Source organism: Neodiprion pinetum, chromosome 4 (assembly GCF_021155775.2).
Source record: "Neodiprion pinetum isolate iyNeoPine1 chromosome 4, iyNeoPine1.2, whole genome shotgun sequence".
NCBI classification, from domain to species: Eukaryota; Metazoa; Arthropoda; class Insecta; order Hymenoptera; family Diprionidae; genus Neodiprion; species Neodiprion pinetum.
Window position 1 is genome coordinate 32,964,188 of NC_060235.2, and position 16,709 is coordinate 32,980,896.

At 37.5% G+C, this 16,709-nt stretch overlaps 2 protein-coding genes and 2 long non-coding RNA genes across 7 annotated transcripts; 2 read left to right on the forward strand and 2 right to left on the reverse strand.

Annotated features, from left to right (window-relative positions):
* The first annotated feature begins 2,919 nt into the window (after nt 1-2,919).
* LOC124216092 (uncharacterized) lies at nt 2,920-7,360 on the forward strand. 2 transcript variants are annotated; one of them, XR_011176872.1, is made up of 2 exons: nt 2,920-5,413; nt 5,539-7,360. It is a non-coding gene; the product is annotated as an uncharacterized lncRNA (long non-coding RNA). The 2 variants fall into 2 exon arrangements; XR_011176873.1 differs by having other exon boundaries at nt 2,920-4,088.
* PPP1R15 (Protein phosphatase 1 regulatory subunit 15) lies at nt 6,127-10,460 on the reverse strand. Of its 2 annotated transcripts, none has more exons than XM_046620201.2 (2): nt 8,627-10,460; nt 6,127-8,453 (listed from the first exon to the last, which is right to left on the reverse strand). In XM_046620201.2, the coding sequence occupies exons 1-2, from the start codon at nt 9,590-9,592 to the stop codon at nt 8,244-8,246; spliced, it is 1,176 nt and encodes a 391-aa protein (XP_046476157.1). In that variant the 5' UTR covers nt 9,593-10,460; the 3' UTR covers nt 6,127-8,243. The 2 variants fall into 2 exon arrangements, with proteins under 2 accessions (XP_046476157.1, XP_046476156.1); XM_046620200.2 differs by having other exon boundaries at nt 6,127-8,456; nt 8,627-10,458.
* LOC124216091 (uncharacterized) lies at nt 9,928-16,699 on the forward strand. Its single transcript, XR_006882523.2, has 2 exons — nt 9,928-10,254; nt 15,203-16,699. It is a non-coding gene; the product is annotated as an uncharacterized lncRNA (long non-coding RNA).
* On the reverse strand, nt 12,923-16,432 carry LOC124216085 (sorting and assembly machinery component 50 homolog B). Of its 2 annotated transcripts, none has more exons than XM_046620199.1 (8): nt 16,292-16,432; nt 15,915-16,001; nt 14,978-15,064; nt 14,778-14,900; nt 14,333-14,547; nt 13,853-14,231; nt 13,426-13,720; nt 12,923-13,333 (listed from the first exon to the last, which is right to left on the reverse strand). In XM_046620199.1, exons 1-8 carry the CDS (start codon nt 16,310-16,312, stop codon nt 13,149-13,151), a joined length of 1,392 nt encoding a protein of 463 aa, XP_046476155.1. In that variant the 5' UTR covers nt 16,313-16,432; the 3' UTR covers nt 12,923-13,148. The 2 variants fall into 2 exon arrangements, with proteins under 2 accessions (XP_046476155.1, XP_046476154.1); XM_046620198.1 differs by having other exon boundaries at nt 14,682-14,900.
* Nucleotides 16,700-16,709: the final 10 nt, after the last annotated feature.

The following is a 16,709-nucleotide window of genomic DNA, read 5'->3' on the forward strand; positions in this document are numbered from 1 at the left end:
TCGTCGCGAAATAATAATAAATCCCTGCCAATTGAGGATTATTTCTTGATTTTCGAACCTCGATTTCACACCGTCTATATTTTTTAATACACTTTCTTTTCGCCTTATATACGTATACGTATATATACAATGTATATAATGCAGTCGTATATGCATATTGCCAATAAACCCGTCAATTCATTTGCTTGCATTGCTCTGCAAGAAAAAATGAAATGCGATAAAAAGTGACAAATTTCGTCCAGGTATAAAACGAGATCGAAAACTCCCGCATCTCGACCTGAAATTTCACAAACGTGATGGTCGATGATTCTATTCATAAGCACATCGAGACGACGAAATTTTCCATCAAATTATACATCTGTACATAGATTCACCATGTGTATAGCGAATCCAAGAACTAGCTTGAATTTCATTAACTTCCTTTTATACAATTAACCAGACGTTTCTTAGCTGCAGCAAGATCGTTTTACTTCCCGTCATGATCGGCGTGAAAGTGTATTTACGAATATGGCGCTTTTTGTCTGTTTGTTGAGTCAGGATCTCTTCGCGTCCAAGATCCTGAAAAATGAGAAATGAGTCATAGGTTCTTTTTTGTATCTCAAGATAGCACCCGAATAAATGCAAATACAACCGTGACATTATGTAGGAAAAAAATTCGTTTCTATACAGCGTTCAGTATGTATGCGTGTGTGTGGCTACTCAAGGAAATCAACGTCACACTGCTAAACCTGCGTAGTCGGGCCGCAAACTGGAAAGTAGGAAGGTGTAACCGACGCGATGCTCTGTTCAACATTTTTTGCATATTACTTTGTTAATAATGCAACAACAGTACACGACAGAGAGTGTTTACGATCTTTGAACACCTTGCAGGATTAGACCACAGATCAAAGCGACAACTGATGCAAAGCGAACTTTTTTCCATACGTATACAATTATACATACCTATATGTGTACCTGCGCTCTCAGATTTCCATTCGGAAGAAAAAAACACTTGTACGCTTCTTTTCGATTCTCAGCATCGCGTTGTCTCCTCGAAGTTCGAAATATCAGTGTAAACAAACAGATTACCAAATATTCGGAGATGCAAATTAGTTAATTTACGCCAACTTGTCTTACAACTTCGGTCGATCATTAGTGGAATTTTCCCTACTCGTACCATATAATTATTATCTACCACAGGGACACTTTCTTCGCATCTGCATCGTAACTTCTAACGTGCTGGTTTAAATAAACGTGTGTATATTCAGACTAACGTATCTCGTTCTGGATCTGAAATGACGTAAATCACTCGTCGTCAGTCTTCAAAGGCATGTAAGACATACACATAGGTAGGTCATGTGTACCTCTGCAGGCATTAATATGCCTATATGTGAATATCAACGAAGTAACGAATGATTCATATACGTCGCAGCAAGACTTTACGCAATGCAGGCTGCGGGCAGTCTGCAAAGATTTCGCATACATCATCCGTGAAGAAAAAAATGGACCGACATCCTCTTGTACCTGAAAAATTCATCGTTTTTTTTTTTACGCTGTATCAAGAGCGTAGAGACCGATCTCGTTTTACTTTGTCTTCGGAAATGACCTGCGGTCAAACGGCTTGTGGAAAAGGTGAAAGCAGATCGCACGGAAAGATCATCAAATACGCTTCCTCGCATCGACGAATATATATATATACCTGTATAGCACACGGATCTCACCTTCTCCTACGGATATATTTCTTACCTGCAGTTCACAATCTGCGCTTCGTTTCTTTCAGGCTGCATTCGTGCCGTGGTAATAATTCTACAAAGAACCGATATAATATTTACGTGATATTCAAGTACGCGATGGAGGTAATTTTTTTCTCCTCTACTATTATTAGATTTTCGCATTCATTCGTCATTTCATTTTCGTAAGCACTTTTTACTCCATCGAGATAGAAATTAACTTTCTACCACTATTTAAGATCCACGGCCGGATCTGTACATGGTTAATCCGTACAGGGAGACTATATCAATAAGATTAATGTGCATATTTACCGTAGGTGTATAAGTTCGTTATGTATACAGTCCGACGAAGATGCTTATATACACATAATATATTCCGAAATAGATATATTAGTTGTTACGTAAGCTGACTGTTGGCAAAACATATTTTCAATACTTGTGGTGGCTGCAAATATACCACATCTTGTAATTTAAGTCTCGGGTGTTGCTTTTAAGATAAGATTCTCTACAAGTGCATTCCCATATTCCGTTTGACAATACAACCTATATAAGTTGTGAAAGTAACATTATTATACTGTTGTTTACCCGCAGATCATGAGTATACTATACATGTATGTAAGTGAGATGCCTTAAATTTCGTACGATAAATTTCTAACTTGTTTCTCACGCTTGATGCATCGGGAATTTCTACCTATATATGCATAGATATATCTACTTATGTGTATTATATATACATGAGAAAGTGTGTATTATCAAGAGTGAAATTTCACAAGTATACACAGCCGTACGTGACTCAAGTTCATTGTTTTTTCGATATTCATCTTCTTTTCAATTTCTCGTTTCTGCTTATCTGAAGATCATAATTTCTGACGCGCGCCGGAAGTCGCGAAAATCACGAGTGTGTAATATTAAACGCGATTTCGAGTGAAAACCGGAAATACATCTTGTCCTGACACTATCCGCATTGTTAAAAATGATGTCTTCACACTGTTAGAAATCTGGCAAATCGCATTAGTCCACTTTTCGAGCTGTTTTCAAATCCCGCTCCAGGTATGTATACATACATATACAATATACGTGCCGAATGAGGAAACCCAAGGTACAATAACGTCCAAGAAGAAGATGAAGATTCCGATACCTACATAGGATCTAGCATACGTTTTATTGACCCCTGGTCGTAGCTTAGAAATAATTTTGTAACGGTCTAATATCCACGATGCATGTCGTCGATGTAAAAATTCCTTCCTCTACGGGTTTGAGGTGAACGAAGAACTGGATTTAAAAAAAGAAGAAACAAGCCGAGTCTCTGCACAAACACAAATACGCGTCGGGTCCCTGAATCCGTGTACCTGTCGTGTCAACCCTCAGTGAACACTAGAGAAAGGATTCTAGCCGGCAGAAACGGGCTTTTGTCTCTTTGATCATACCCTCCTGTGCCTGGATCGATTCATTGTTAACAATCAATAACAACTTTGCGCCAACCCATACCTTCGACATTCTCCCGCTGGGCACGTATTGCGACAGACAGAACCGACACAACTTGATCAGGTCCATGCCCATCCTCTTCCTGTTACCTCTCTGTCGTTTTATCAACTCTCAGTTTAAGCCGCGGTTAGAGCCCTCCGAACCTGTTACATTTTTAAACTCGAACGGCTGCTCGATTTTCAACGCGTATAAAACACAAACAATTAATCTCAAACAATTGCTCGTATAAAGAAGATGACAAGTACAACTGCACTACGTGTAAAGTGGTCAAGAAATTTGTTCAAAATCGTGTAGCAACGACTTTAATACGAACACATACGTATGCCTGTCTGCATACGGCATGTGAAATTGAGTAATCGCGGTTGCATTTGATTTGAACCGGTATAATACAGTGGCTGTGAAGATTTTCTCCTCGTTAAACCTGCCAGGACTCGAAATATCACGCTGTATATTTCACTTTTCGTAATCCTCTTATTACAGGAGATTACGGTTATTACGACGAGTCGAACCAGTTGACAAACTTAGGAAGTGTCGTTCGTCGGATTATTATGCCAGGTAGTGTACGGATGCAAGTGTGCCTGCACTGGAAGCCACTCCCCGTAAATTGACAACAGCGGGTCCACCTTCTGTCCGCTTTTATTCTACCGCACGGGGGATTTTCATATTTCGAACAATCGAGTACAACGAAGGTGATTATCTCACGCCCACAGTGATTATTCGCACGAAAGAACGGCTGCACTTTGCTGTTGGCTGTTGTATCGTGTACCTGGACACCGTGAGTTCAATGACGAGACGACGACGACGACGACGCGATGTAATTACTCCACCAAGGGATTAATTACCATTAGCAATTCTTCGAGAGGATTTAATCGCGAATACTACGCCCTTGGCATAGTAAGTCCTAATTGGGGGGGAGGGTATTATATGGCTTGCACGCAGTTTAACGAAGTGCGTATATGTATACATATATGCCTATTCGATCGACGAACTATACCTGTAGAGAGGCACCTATATGAGGGAATTTTTCCCCCTTATACCAATGGAGAAACACTCGTGCTCAGCAACCACATCACCGGCGTTGCGTAACCCAGAAATTAGCTTCACGTGAAATTTGTCGTCAATCGTCGAACCGCGTAGATATCGGTTGTTATACTCGCTGCTTGTAATTCATTCTTGGAAGTAGACGAATCGGCGGAAGCCAACTCAATCGCAACGATTGATGGTATAATCGGGCAATTCTGAAAAATCCAATCCATGCTGTAATATCGCTAAGTGCAGCAACGCATGTACACAGCTATGAGTATTGAGACGTCAATGCAAGGATTTTTCAAAGAACTTTTTAACCGCACCTTGTATGCAGAAACGCCAATACATACGCGAGCAAACATAGTCTTATTTAATTAACTTTATGCAAATTTCTGACATTCCGCTGACTTTTTTATTACTACACCTATTTACATGTCACCTACATGGAGGTTTGTATTCTAAACTTTATTATCATAATAAAAACAACAAATAATGACCGAGAGAATTATGGAGTCGATTGGTAAATTCTGATTAAACAAGTGTGATATTAATTCTAAATTATACCTGTATTCTACAAGGATTGAAATAAATCTACATTATCTGTTAATATTGAGAGGTCAGAACTATACCGTTGAACGTAAAATTGTTGTAATCATTGTTGCAAAGCATCCCAACGCTACAGTTTTCGATATTTATCGCAATATTCAACTCGAACAACTGTCCTCTGAAAATGAACTTCAATTTAAGCATCGACTTATTGTATAAGTTCTGTATAATTGTGTCAAAAATACAGATAACGTAACAGGATGCACTTTTCTTCGCAATAATCATTGCCATTGGACGTCAAGTTATGTTTCTATAATGTACGCGACGAATTGTCGATTAAAATTATATTTTAAGCGGCTAGAGAAAAAAATGACAGGAAATTACGCGATACGTATATAATGACAATAGCAATAAAGCGGCCACGTATAACAATAAGACACTCGCGTGTAGAATTAAAAAGCAAAGAGACAATGATCGGATGCATGAGACGAATTGAAAGTAGTGGCAGGTAAGTTTGACCTCAAGCGTTTTGTGTTGCCGGTAATCGGACGGAATGATTGTCGTCTATAAGCTGCCTAGTCGTTTGACAACTATTATTATTGGCATGGGGCGTCATAGTCAGTCTCTTATACACGGTCCACGTCATGGTGAGCCCAATCTCAAGCTTCCATTGTTACTTTTATAAGTCGGTCTTATGGAGGCGAGAATCCTTCACCTCAACGTCAACCTTGAAGGGGGCAATTGACTGAAGCACGTTTCTCATGGATTACAGGGAAAAAGAAAACGACGGAAAAAAGATACATACTCTAGACGAATAAATGTGGGGCCCATTACACAATTTGTTGACAAAAATCATCACGTTGTATCGACCGAAAACGACCTTCGTTGGAACCCTGCAAGGAACCCTGCTGAGTTTGCGCGTCAAAAATGACAAGTGTACAAAATTGAAACAACGCTAGCAAAGAATCAAAATTCGTGGAATCGATATTTTTAAAAAACAATTTAACGAATTAAAAGACATTAAACTTCCTCGTTACTGCCAGAGGATATCTCGGTGCAGGATAATTATTGTCGGTATAACAAGCGCGTAGGGACATGTGGGATTTACCTCTATTGCAATAGTAAACACGACAGGAATTGAATGCCGAAGTAATCGAATGAATCATTGGAATTCGTTGCTTATTTTATGTAATACAACGCAGGTGCATGAGATGATTATATCCTGTACGTGAATGGTGTGAAAATCTGATATAAAACGTAATTTTATGATAGAGGACGTCAGAAAAAAAAATCACACTACCTGCAGACTTTGAAAATCCGCGATGATAGTTTCAGTGATTTGAACAGACAAATAAAAGTCTTTAATAATGAATATATATATTTTTTATCTATTATATTAAGACTTATAATTGATATATACTCTTGTAAGATATTTTAATTACAATTATACTACTTTTACAGCGATAATTGAACGTACGCAAATAATATACAGTAACATCAAAGATAATTCACTTTCCGAGTACGGGGCACGTTCTTATCTGACTATAACTCCATTCTCGAATAACAACTGATATCAATATGATACAGACTGTCTGTATTCCAAAGTCTGGAAAACTTTAACTTCAATATCTATACAAAGAGAATGAGCAGAAAACTTTTGCTATTATAATGTCTGATAATCTTTCCTCGCGATATTTACACAAGAATGTCGAATATTCTTTAAGCAAACACAATGATGATTTATTTGCGATAATTCTTTTATCACTGTATCGTTTCCTATCTTACGTATGTATACCTATGTATAAAATAACACTATCTATAAATTTTACGTTTGTCTCTTCAATCTTTAATCACATTGAATATTCAGTTCAGATTGGGAGTTATTTTCAAACATAAGTTTCGATTTCAATTAACACCATGAGCGATACCCGCATATAACATGCTAGGTACACATGAATAACAATCAAAGCACGACTCAACAAACTGATTTTGGTGTCAAATATCTCGATATTGAATTCTACTCTACTTGACCCCATTTGTGTTCGACCCCTCGCATTTTATTGATACATTATTTGTATCCATGTTTTCCGATAACATGTAATAAAATTTATATCGTATGAGGCGGAGAAAAAAAACGATTAATGAATTTTAATAAAATTCTAATTCGAACTTGAATTTAGTATATTAACACGGTGATAATAGGGTATATGATTCATTAGTGAGTGAAAATAAAATATCGTTTACGTACATACTAATAAATATGAAAAGGGCGTTAAGAATGAATTTTTCTTTTTATGTGTACAGAATTAAACAATGATATGGTACATACAGATTCTAAGTTCCTAAGTATCTTTGAATATTTGAATTACAGCAGGTTAACATATATTATATTTATATATTAATATTCCTAAAACAATTTTATTTTTACAGCCCATGTAATGTCCACAAGGTAAAAAAAATATGCTAATTAAATAGATACATCATGTGCTTTGGTTTACGCATACGAAAATAGAGCTTGATTACACAAATCTTAAACACGGAAGAAAGTATTCAACTAGAACCCATATACCCTATGACACGTGAAATACGAGCAACTTGGCAAAAATATGAGATTAGATGCTGAATCTCAAGAGACATACGGTCTGTGCTACATTGTAGATTTATGTCTCTGATATTTGTGTATTTGTATGCACACATGTATGACGATCACTAAATCTCATGCTGTACTTGATGTGGTAACTTCAAAAATAAAAGTTTGAATATAAGCTATATGAATTCATAAAATGCGGGTGTATACTGGTTTCCATCATCTTTTAGCAATTTTTTAGATTGAAGTTTATCAACATAGTCTTTCAAACTTATATGATATAAGATTCAAATTCGTTTCTGCTACAATTATTATTTCTGAACCAATTTTTCTGGCCATGAGAAACGAAATCTTTCAAGATAAAATTGGGTATCGCTTCAAATCGAATTGGACGAAATCAGCTTCATTTCAAGTTAATGAGACTTTTTGTGCTAATTCAGAGAATCAAATTCAAAGTTATATTATAAGTGAATTTTGTTTTTTAATACACATAATAATTTTGTAAGCTTTGTTGTGTCTGACAGCAATGATGCTTTACAACATAGAAAGTAAATTGCTTCGGGAGCCGTTACCTAGGGTTTATCATACGTATGATAAACGCAGAATCTTGACTCAAATTTGTACACGAAGTACACTTGGTTAAAAGGTGTATATATAATTTGGGAGACAGTCTGAATGATTGAAAAGCTACTTCACTGTCAATTTTAAATGCTCTTGAAGTTGATCTTTATCCCTTTCTTTCAGGTATTACAATAGTCAAAATAACGGGAAGAAATCGAGAGAAAGAACGATAACTAAAGAAAATGTTCTATTGAATTAATACCTATATTCTATCCTATAGCCTGATATTTGTGAAATCTTAATAATTCACACCACAGTCGGTGCCCCTTCTACAGATCGTTAGCAAAACGGTGCTGCCAAATTTCAATGCGATGCTGAGGTTTTAAAATTGGATCCAATATTTTGGACATTTTGTTGATCAGGTCCTTAAATCTTGCTCTGTCACGAACCATTGCTTCCCATGGACCTTTCCGAGCTGCTCGATATGCATAATCCCATGCAATCATCGTATGAATTACGGGGTGTTGCGAAAACCGTACCTGCTTTAAAAACATACCAAATTATCAAACTGTAGAATTCATGGAAAAAACAAACTGTGCTACATTTTTTTAATACTCCATGTATCATCACCAAATTACATTGACAACAATGACCAATTATTGTTCACTATACATCTTGAAAATTATCAAGAGAGTATGGAACTAAATATTACCTTTAATTTTGATTTACAATTTCCAGAGTCGCAATTTTGATCCTCATCTTCATCGTCAGTCGTAGTATAAGCATATTCGGAATCTGAACTATTTTCAAAAACAATGTAACAGCTATCGTCAGAGTCAACGGAACTGTCCGAATGAAGCCTGCTTCTGTTCATCTCTGATTCAGTCTCTTCATTTTTGTCAGTACACACATAGGCTGTGACATCTATCGGGCATTCAGGTACGTATCTGTCGTTACAATTATTAGAGATCAGACCTTGGTTGCAGTTTGTTTGTTGTTGCTTCTGTTTTCTGCATTTCATATTGAAGTACCCGAACGTCAATGGAAATTGCGAAGTGCCAGTGTCGACTTCTGCACCATTGACTCCATAGCGAAGCTGTCTTCCATCTTCATCGATATATGGCGTACTCTGTACTTCGTTATCATTTTCACAATCTCCGAGTTCTTCGAATTCTTTGAGGTCATCCTGAATGTCGGCGGACAATCTCTGCCGAATTTGCTCCTGTCTGTGTCTCGACTGACTAACCCCAGAGCGACGAAGCTGGGATCGACCACGACCCCTGCCTCGCCCCCTTGCAACATCCATGGTCATTTGTTTGTGACAGTGCACTTTGGGTGAGTATGGCCTTTTGGCTGGTATTTCAGAGTCCGGGGATTGAGATTGAAAATTGAACAAGCTGGAGACCCCGTTCATAATTTTTAGCGGAAACTCCATGAGGAGTGACATGCCAATTCGACAGGTGGGTGCTATGCCAGTAAAATTACCGTTTCCTAGATTTCTCAAATTTTTTACAACCGCTGTTGGGAGACTGAGATCATTTTCCGTGTTCAAAAACGTGGGCCGATCACTAGCCACCGTATTCGAGACGTATAATTCCTGGTAGGACTCGTTGGGCAAACTCATAGAAACGTCGTCTAATTGCTGTTTCATTTCCCTCGGCGTATTTTCCGTTATCATGTTGCTGCCTTTTGAATTTTTTTTTTACCGTCTCGTTTTACAAGGACGTCTCTCCCCCGCCTGACAATGGTATAAATCTCGATGTATATCTTGGTTACCGTATGAACTCTGACTTCTCAAATATCCGCAGCAGTAATTTCCCCTCTTGTATTCAAAATGACTCTTATCCAATGCGGTCGAGACTTCTTGACTTGTATGTACGAAAATTTGAAGCGATTCCATCGTAGAAAAACACATTTTTAACTGCACTGAGTAATACGGAAAACTATCAGGCGGCCATTTTTCACTTGAGAATTATCTCTTGAGCGTCACGCCAGGCAATGCCGTCATATCGATACATCGCTAAGACTATCGACAAACTGCGTCCGTTCTCGGTGTTTCGCCAAAATTCTAGACGCATAGCCAAGTTTCGTGAACTTTACAATTTTCAAATACCACTGTGAAATAATTCTGTTTTATATTCACAGGATTGGAATAATTCATGTGAATCCGCTAGTCATAATTTGCTTAGGTTGCATCAGTGTGACGATATCTCGTCAACAAAAGAAAGTGCAGTTGACTCATTACTGCAAATATTGCATGTTAGTCGGGAACAAAGTTTGAAATTTTCGATAATCCGACTCTCGTCCCTCCGATCTTCGTCGCGAGCCTCTAATTCCCACGTGAGCATTTACTACCGTTTCCTCATTATGAGCTGTAGTGTACTTTTTTTTATTCAGCGTCCCTTGACTCAGTCCTATTCATGAGCGAGAAATTTATCGTAATATATCGAGCTTCCGACACAAGATGCAAGTTCGGCGCACTTCACACAACTTACTTGATCAACAGAATAGTTTTGAACTTTTCCACGGAGTATAGATATTTTCAGTGAGTCAAACATACTGGCCGCCATCTTTGTTGGTCGATGGCAGAGTTGACCGGTGGTCAACGTAGGAACTTCTTCGCCCAAGAGCGTACATATATGCAAAATCATTTATGGTGCCCACGGGGTCCCAAATTTTTAGAATTTTTTTTTACGAGAACACGTGCTGAACATTAATTCTTTGATAGCAAAGACCGATTCAATCGTAATGAAGTACAGTTTTTTGCTTTTATTTCTGTAGTGTATTCTAGAACAAAGAACTTTATATTTTTTCAACACATGTAACAGCACTATTAATACCAAAGAATAAGCCAATAACAAACTTGTTGACCATTCATAGTAATATTTGCTTACGCTGATATATGTTGTTATTCGTCATAATTACGTATCTTTGCAATGGTCTGTAAAAAGAATAGTATTAACCAATAGATCCAAAAAATTTTTAAATAGAACAGAAGTACGCATTTATGTTTGTATCAAAGTATACAGGATAATTACTTGTCAATTTTTTTATTCCACTACATTTCTTGCAGAGATCACAGTCTTTTTCATAACTTATGATTATAAATAAATCTTATGATCATTGCCATGTCATGGTTACACAAATTTGTAACAAATATTTTCAAAAATGGTTCAACAAAAATATCATATATTATTAGGATGGTCTTTAAAAAGCCCATCTTGAAAAGATCAAAAAAAAAATTAAAAAATTTCTTGCATGATTGAAGATGAGCAAAAACACTCGGCGACAATGATCAGCCGCCAACTGCAAGTAATGACTAACGAGTGTGAATTGGGAATAATGACTGATTGATTTGTAATTAAGCTATAAATGATTTGTCTTTTTTTATCTTCAATATTCAAAGAATTTATCTGCCAAGGCTTGAATTGATTCAAGAATGTCACGCGCAAAGCTATGGCTTTTTCTTCATTTCCCCGCTATATTAAAAATAGTTCAAATACCCAATGTAATATGTCATTTTTTACATCGATTTTTTATCGTCAGTGATTATTAGCGGTTTCTGCTCAAATTCGAAAAAATGATCTTTTTAAGCGTCACTCTGATAATTATACCAAACAATGCTACATCCTTTGCTTCTTGTACTGTCAAGCTAATGGCCGTCTGAAAATTAAGCGTGTACCCATCGCATCAATCGACCCTCAAAATCAGAGGTCCTGTAAAATAAGAAACAATTATTTTGAAAATTGCTTTCCAATATGTCGTATGAGTTGTAATTTGAGAAAATGAGATTCAAAAAATTATGTGCAACCTATCTGGTATGTCTATCTATCATCTAAAATGATCACAAAGATCTGTACACTCACTCCATCTCATCTCGTCCCATTTCCATATGTGCAGAGTATCACCTTTGGGGTTGTAGTCTTCCCACATTCCCACATCACACCATTTTCAAGCTGTTATTGTACACATCCTGGACTCCCTCAAAATTGTCTCGCTGAATTCACTTCGTACAATTCTGTGCATTTTCAACTCAGTGCTTCCTTGGAGCCCTTGCCCGATTCATTTTGTGCCTTCCAGGCTGTGTTGTAGCCATCAAGGACCTCGTCTAGAAAATCACAAGGATACCTTCATTACGCTTCCACGGAAGCACTGCTGTTACACGCTATAGTGAAATTTTACGTAGCCTAACATTTTTTAGTCATAACACATAATATATGCAAATAAACTGTAATCTAAGCTTTTTTGGTTTTATTGCGTTTTTCATAGTTCAGTTCATATCGTAATTGGGACGATTAAAACAATTGCTTGTAGTTGAAATTTGATAGTCGGTTTCTTTTCCATCACAGAACTCAACTTTGAGTACAACTCTTGTGTGTTGAATTGCACAACAGCCCCACCGCATCGAGGGTAGTAAGAATTTTCTTTTCAGAAATGAATACGCTTTCCTCTGATGAACTTGCTGATGATAGCATTGTAGATTTTAACAGTGTTACTGGTAATATTGTACAGCAAACTCTCGGCATGCCAACCAAGTTGTGTAATCGCTTTAAAGATCCTGTCATACAAGATCCATCAGTCCTAGCTTGGCCAAAACTGGCACAATTTTTTCTTCGCCTTTTTTTGAAATACTACTTCACAAATGTTGATTTGATTATTTACATTCATATAATTAAATTTTCTGATTAGATTTATGAACTATAACTGCAGTCACCTTAACCAGTTTTTCTTCCACTAGCTAACACATTTCACGATTCAAATGTAGTTTTCGTAATATTGGAGCTTAAATATGTGTGTAGAGTTTCTCGATGTCGAAGGTCAATAACGTCAAAAACAAATTTGAGTGGGTGCCAATCACCAATTTTAGTCTCTTATCATACAATATACTATTTCTGCACTTCTGTAAGCAGTATCACATCGATTGATACTGTTATGCTCTTGAATCAAATGAAGAACTGAAAGATAGCTGGGATGAAAAATTGAATATTGTAGATTCAAAATAACAATATTTCAATAACTATAGCATGTGTATTTTAAAAACTATACAGACAGAATTGTGGAAAACTTGAGGATCGGTAAAGTTACACTATGTAGTATGTTATGATGATTCGCCTCATGATTGACGTAAATACAGAAGTTGCATTTGGGGAGTTTAAATGCTATATATTATTAACAATTCGCAACTCTATTTGCAGTATTAGAACACAGAGGCTTTAATTTTCTACTTATAACATCTAAAGATATTGCAATCCGATTCCAAGTTGGAACTGCTGTAGTACGTCACTCCGAACAAACAATAAGGGCATGATTAAATTTAATTCAACTCGAGCCACATTTCCCAGTTTCATCGCAATTCCGGCACCCGTTGTACATCGGACATTGTTTGTGAAGATCTTCAGATTCTCTGTCAAGTCGCGATCTGCAAGGCCCAATTGAATATCACGCATTAGTTGTTCTCTATCTTTGTTTTCTTCTTTGTAAGATAGTTTGTTTGTTTAGTATACGACTCACCAAATTTGAAGCTACAGTTAGTTAAATTACCACCATTGATAAAACCATGTAGCCTGAACAGATCACCAAAACTATTTCTGCCAGGCCTGAATGGTAGTGGGGTATAAAGATGGAGGGCCAGAGCCCAGTAAACATCACCACCGATAGAATTGCCTTCACAACGAGGCCCACACCCTCTCATATCGAATCCCCTGAGATTTAATGGACCTCCTAGGAAAAAGTTATCGCAAATGCTTATTTGCATGTCATTACTAATTCCTTGAAGCAATCCAGACTGGAACCCCACTTGGAAGGTCTAAAATGAACAGAAATTTCTTCTACATAAAATACAGTCAGAAACTAAGAGTTGCAAACACTATTGCATCAGTGTGATTGAACGACCAAATTGTTTGCTAACTAATTTAAAATTTAGTATGAAATTACGTACAGCAAATTCATGCGGCGACCAATTGCTCTGCATGACAAATTCGTTTTTAATAAAACCAATGTTTCCGCCAAGGCCAGCTACTTCAGTAGTGAACTGAATAAGAGAGCCAGTCGTTGGAAATATGAGACTATCCCTCTTGTCTATGCAACCAATATACCTCAGTGCCGATTTAAGGCTTGGTCCCGATTGTTCTCTAACACGAAATGTAACTTGCTTCGAGGCACTAATGTTTCTATAAGTTCCCTCGTATTGCAAATTATGTTTCAAGGTACCTGTACCACCTCGATTGAGTGCTAAATCCAGCAGAAACCCTGTGTCACATTGTTTGTATCCAGACCAAGGCAGGTCGTTTGTGGTACTGAATACTGATGCCGTCAGACTGTGGAAAAGTAGAAAATTTTATGAGTTGACAGGTTTAAGCAGAAAATACTCTCAAAATATTGGGCATGACAATATTGTGCAATAAACAACTTCACTCACACTTTGTGTAGCCAGCTGTCGACGAATGGTTTTACTGCAGATACACTGACATTTGTTGAACTTTTATTGCCATATGAGTATTCCATTTGTAGTCTTTCACCTCTGCCAAAAATGTTCGGTGCTCTTGCACCGATAATAATGGAGCCTTCGTTGTTACCAACCATTGTGTTAATACCTCCCATTATACGCTTCATTTCACTCACAGTAAATGTTACCTGCATTAGAAGAAACCTTATATTATATTTCATTATTACTTTACGTATCGATTAGTTAGAGACTTTTTTCTCAATTTCAATGTACTAAAAATTTATTATCTAAGAGATATGTTTAAATGCAGAAGTAGCCTTGCCTCAACACCTTCAGGAGTCGCATCAGAGCCTTTGCTAGTATCAATGTAAACTCCAATATTCCCAAAACAGCCAAGAGCATCAAGTTTTCCGCGAACCTTATGCGCTCGGACAATAACATCTTGGAAATCCTTAGCTTTGAACATCTCTGTCACCTGTGCTTTGACGATGTCATCTTTTGTTCTGACCAGACCATCTATGTGCACTTTATCCACTCGGGCCTGCAAAAACCAAATAAAGTATTAAATACTTGAAGAACAATTACTTGTACAGATGTGTCAAATAATTAGGTAATCACCCTGACTCTTTGAAGGTTTACTGGCTTAGGTTCATCCAACGTTGGTTTTCTTGGTAATGCATCACGTTCTTGGTCATAATAAGCTGACTGCAAATTAGAAGATAGTGACTTCATTCATTCAGAAATATCAAAATACATTGTATCGTCCCAACAAGTAACTTCCACAACATAAAGCTATAAGTGTCGTTTTTATTAAATTTCCTTTTTCCTGCTGGTAATCCACAGATGAACCAAAACCAAAGAAGGATGTCACAGTACAACGCTAAAAAGTATGCAGAAGCACCTCCCCCCACATCCTGGTCTGATGAATGGGACCCCGCATCGGGACCTAGTAATTCCAAACCCCACAAGAAAAGTACCGGAAGACAGACTACCCGGTCCAAGACCTGGAAAGGGAAGAAAACTAATGCCCCTGAAAAATCAGCTCCTGAAAAGGAGATTTCTGACCCTGCAGAGATCACTCGCGGAATAACCAAAGCTAAGAAGGAAAACCTTCAAGACGAGACGCTTTGGCAGGAGGGTCCATAAGTTGGTACCCATCCATTAACTAGAATCTTTGCCGACTTGGAAGTGGGAAACCCCAGCCTACGAAGAGAAATGCCATGTTGTGCATGTCAACCCGTCATGACTAGTGTTCTAAACACTATGATCATTGACCACGTCCGCATCGTCAACGCCGAAGATAGGTATGCAGATGAAGAATCTTCTCTCAACCTGATTCCAGATGATTTGGTACGTGAAGATGATCACCAACACAGTAAACCCAGCTGGTGATTTAGTGAAGGCAAACTTTCCCAACGTTGGAATACGAGCACCACACATGGATGCTGGAGACCACGTCGTAGAACAAATCGCAGGAGGATTTGGAGTGTATGGAGCGAACAACCACAACGCATAAAGCTATAAAGCACAAAACATCACGATGTTAGCTACTCACATGTTCATAGTCTTTTCTATAATCTTCTCGTTTTTGATCAGTTCGATTATGTGATGTTGTTCCAAACTCGCGAGGCGCCTGTGGCTCCTGTAATCAGCAAACATAAGAAAAATTTCTTATTTACAAATCAGTATTAGTCACTTTTAGAGATAAAAGCATTAAATCCAGCTTGCACTGTTGATGGGTTAAGATAAATTTTATTATATTTTACGAACAAATATGAAAATGACAACAGTTGAATCATATCGCGATGTTATTTTGGGATCAAAAGCATGAGGATCACGGGATATTGTTAGAGATTACGTTAACGGCATCATCTACAATTCGCATTGAGTACAGAAATGCTAGGTTATCCCATTCAAGGTTTGAATTCTCACCTTCGCGAGCACTGTCCCCATTGTCTCTTTAATAGAAGATCTTGTACGAAATTCTCTTGAGTCAGGCTCTCATGCCGAATTTGGTTGTTGAAATTAAGCGTAAATTTTTTTACTACTTTTACGCTGATGAAAATTTTGCGTCAAATGGGATTGTGGTGAACAAACGAGAACAGCCGGCACGCTGTTGCCAACTTATAAGTATATGATAGAGAATTGACTTTATTCACATACAACGTGTTATATCTCTGGCCCTACGTTATGAATTTTTTTTTCTTCAACTGTAATCGTAATTGACACACACGTGCCTATGGTAATATGAAAAAATTGTAGACTTGTTTATCTCAACTTGAACATGCTGATGCTACGGCGAAATCAAAGATCTTTTTAATAAAGATAGCCATGAATGAATTTGTCTTAT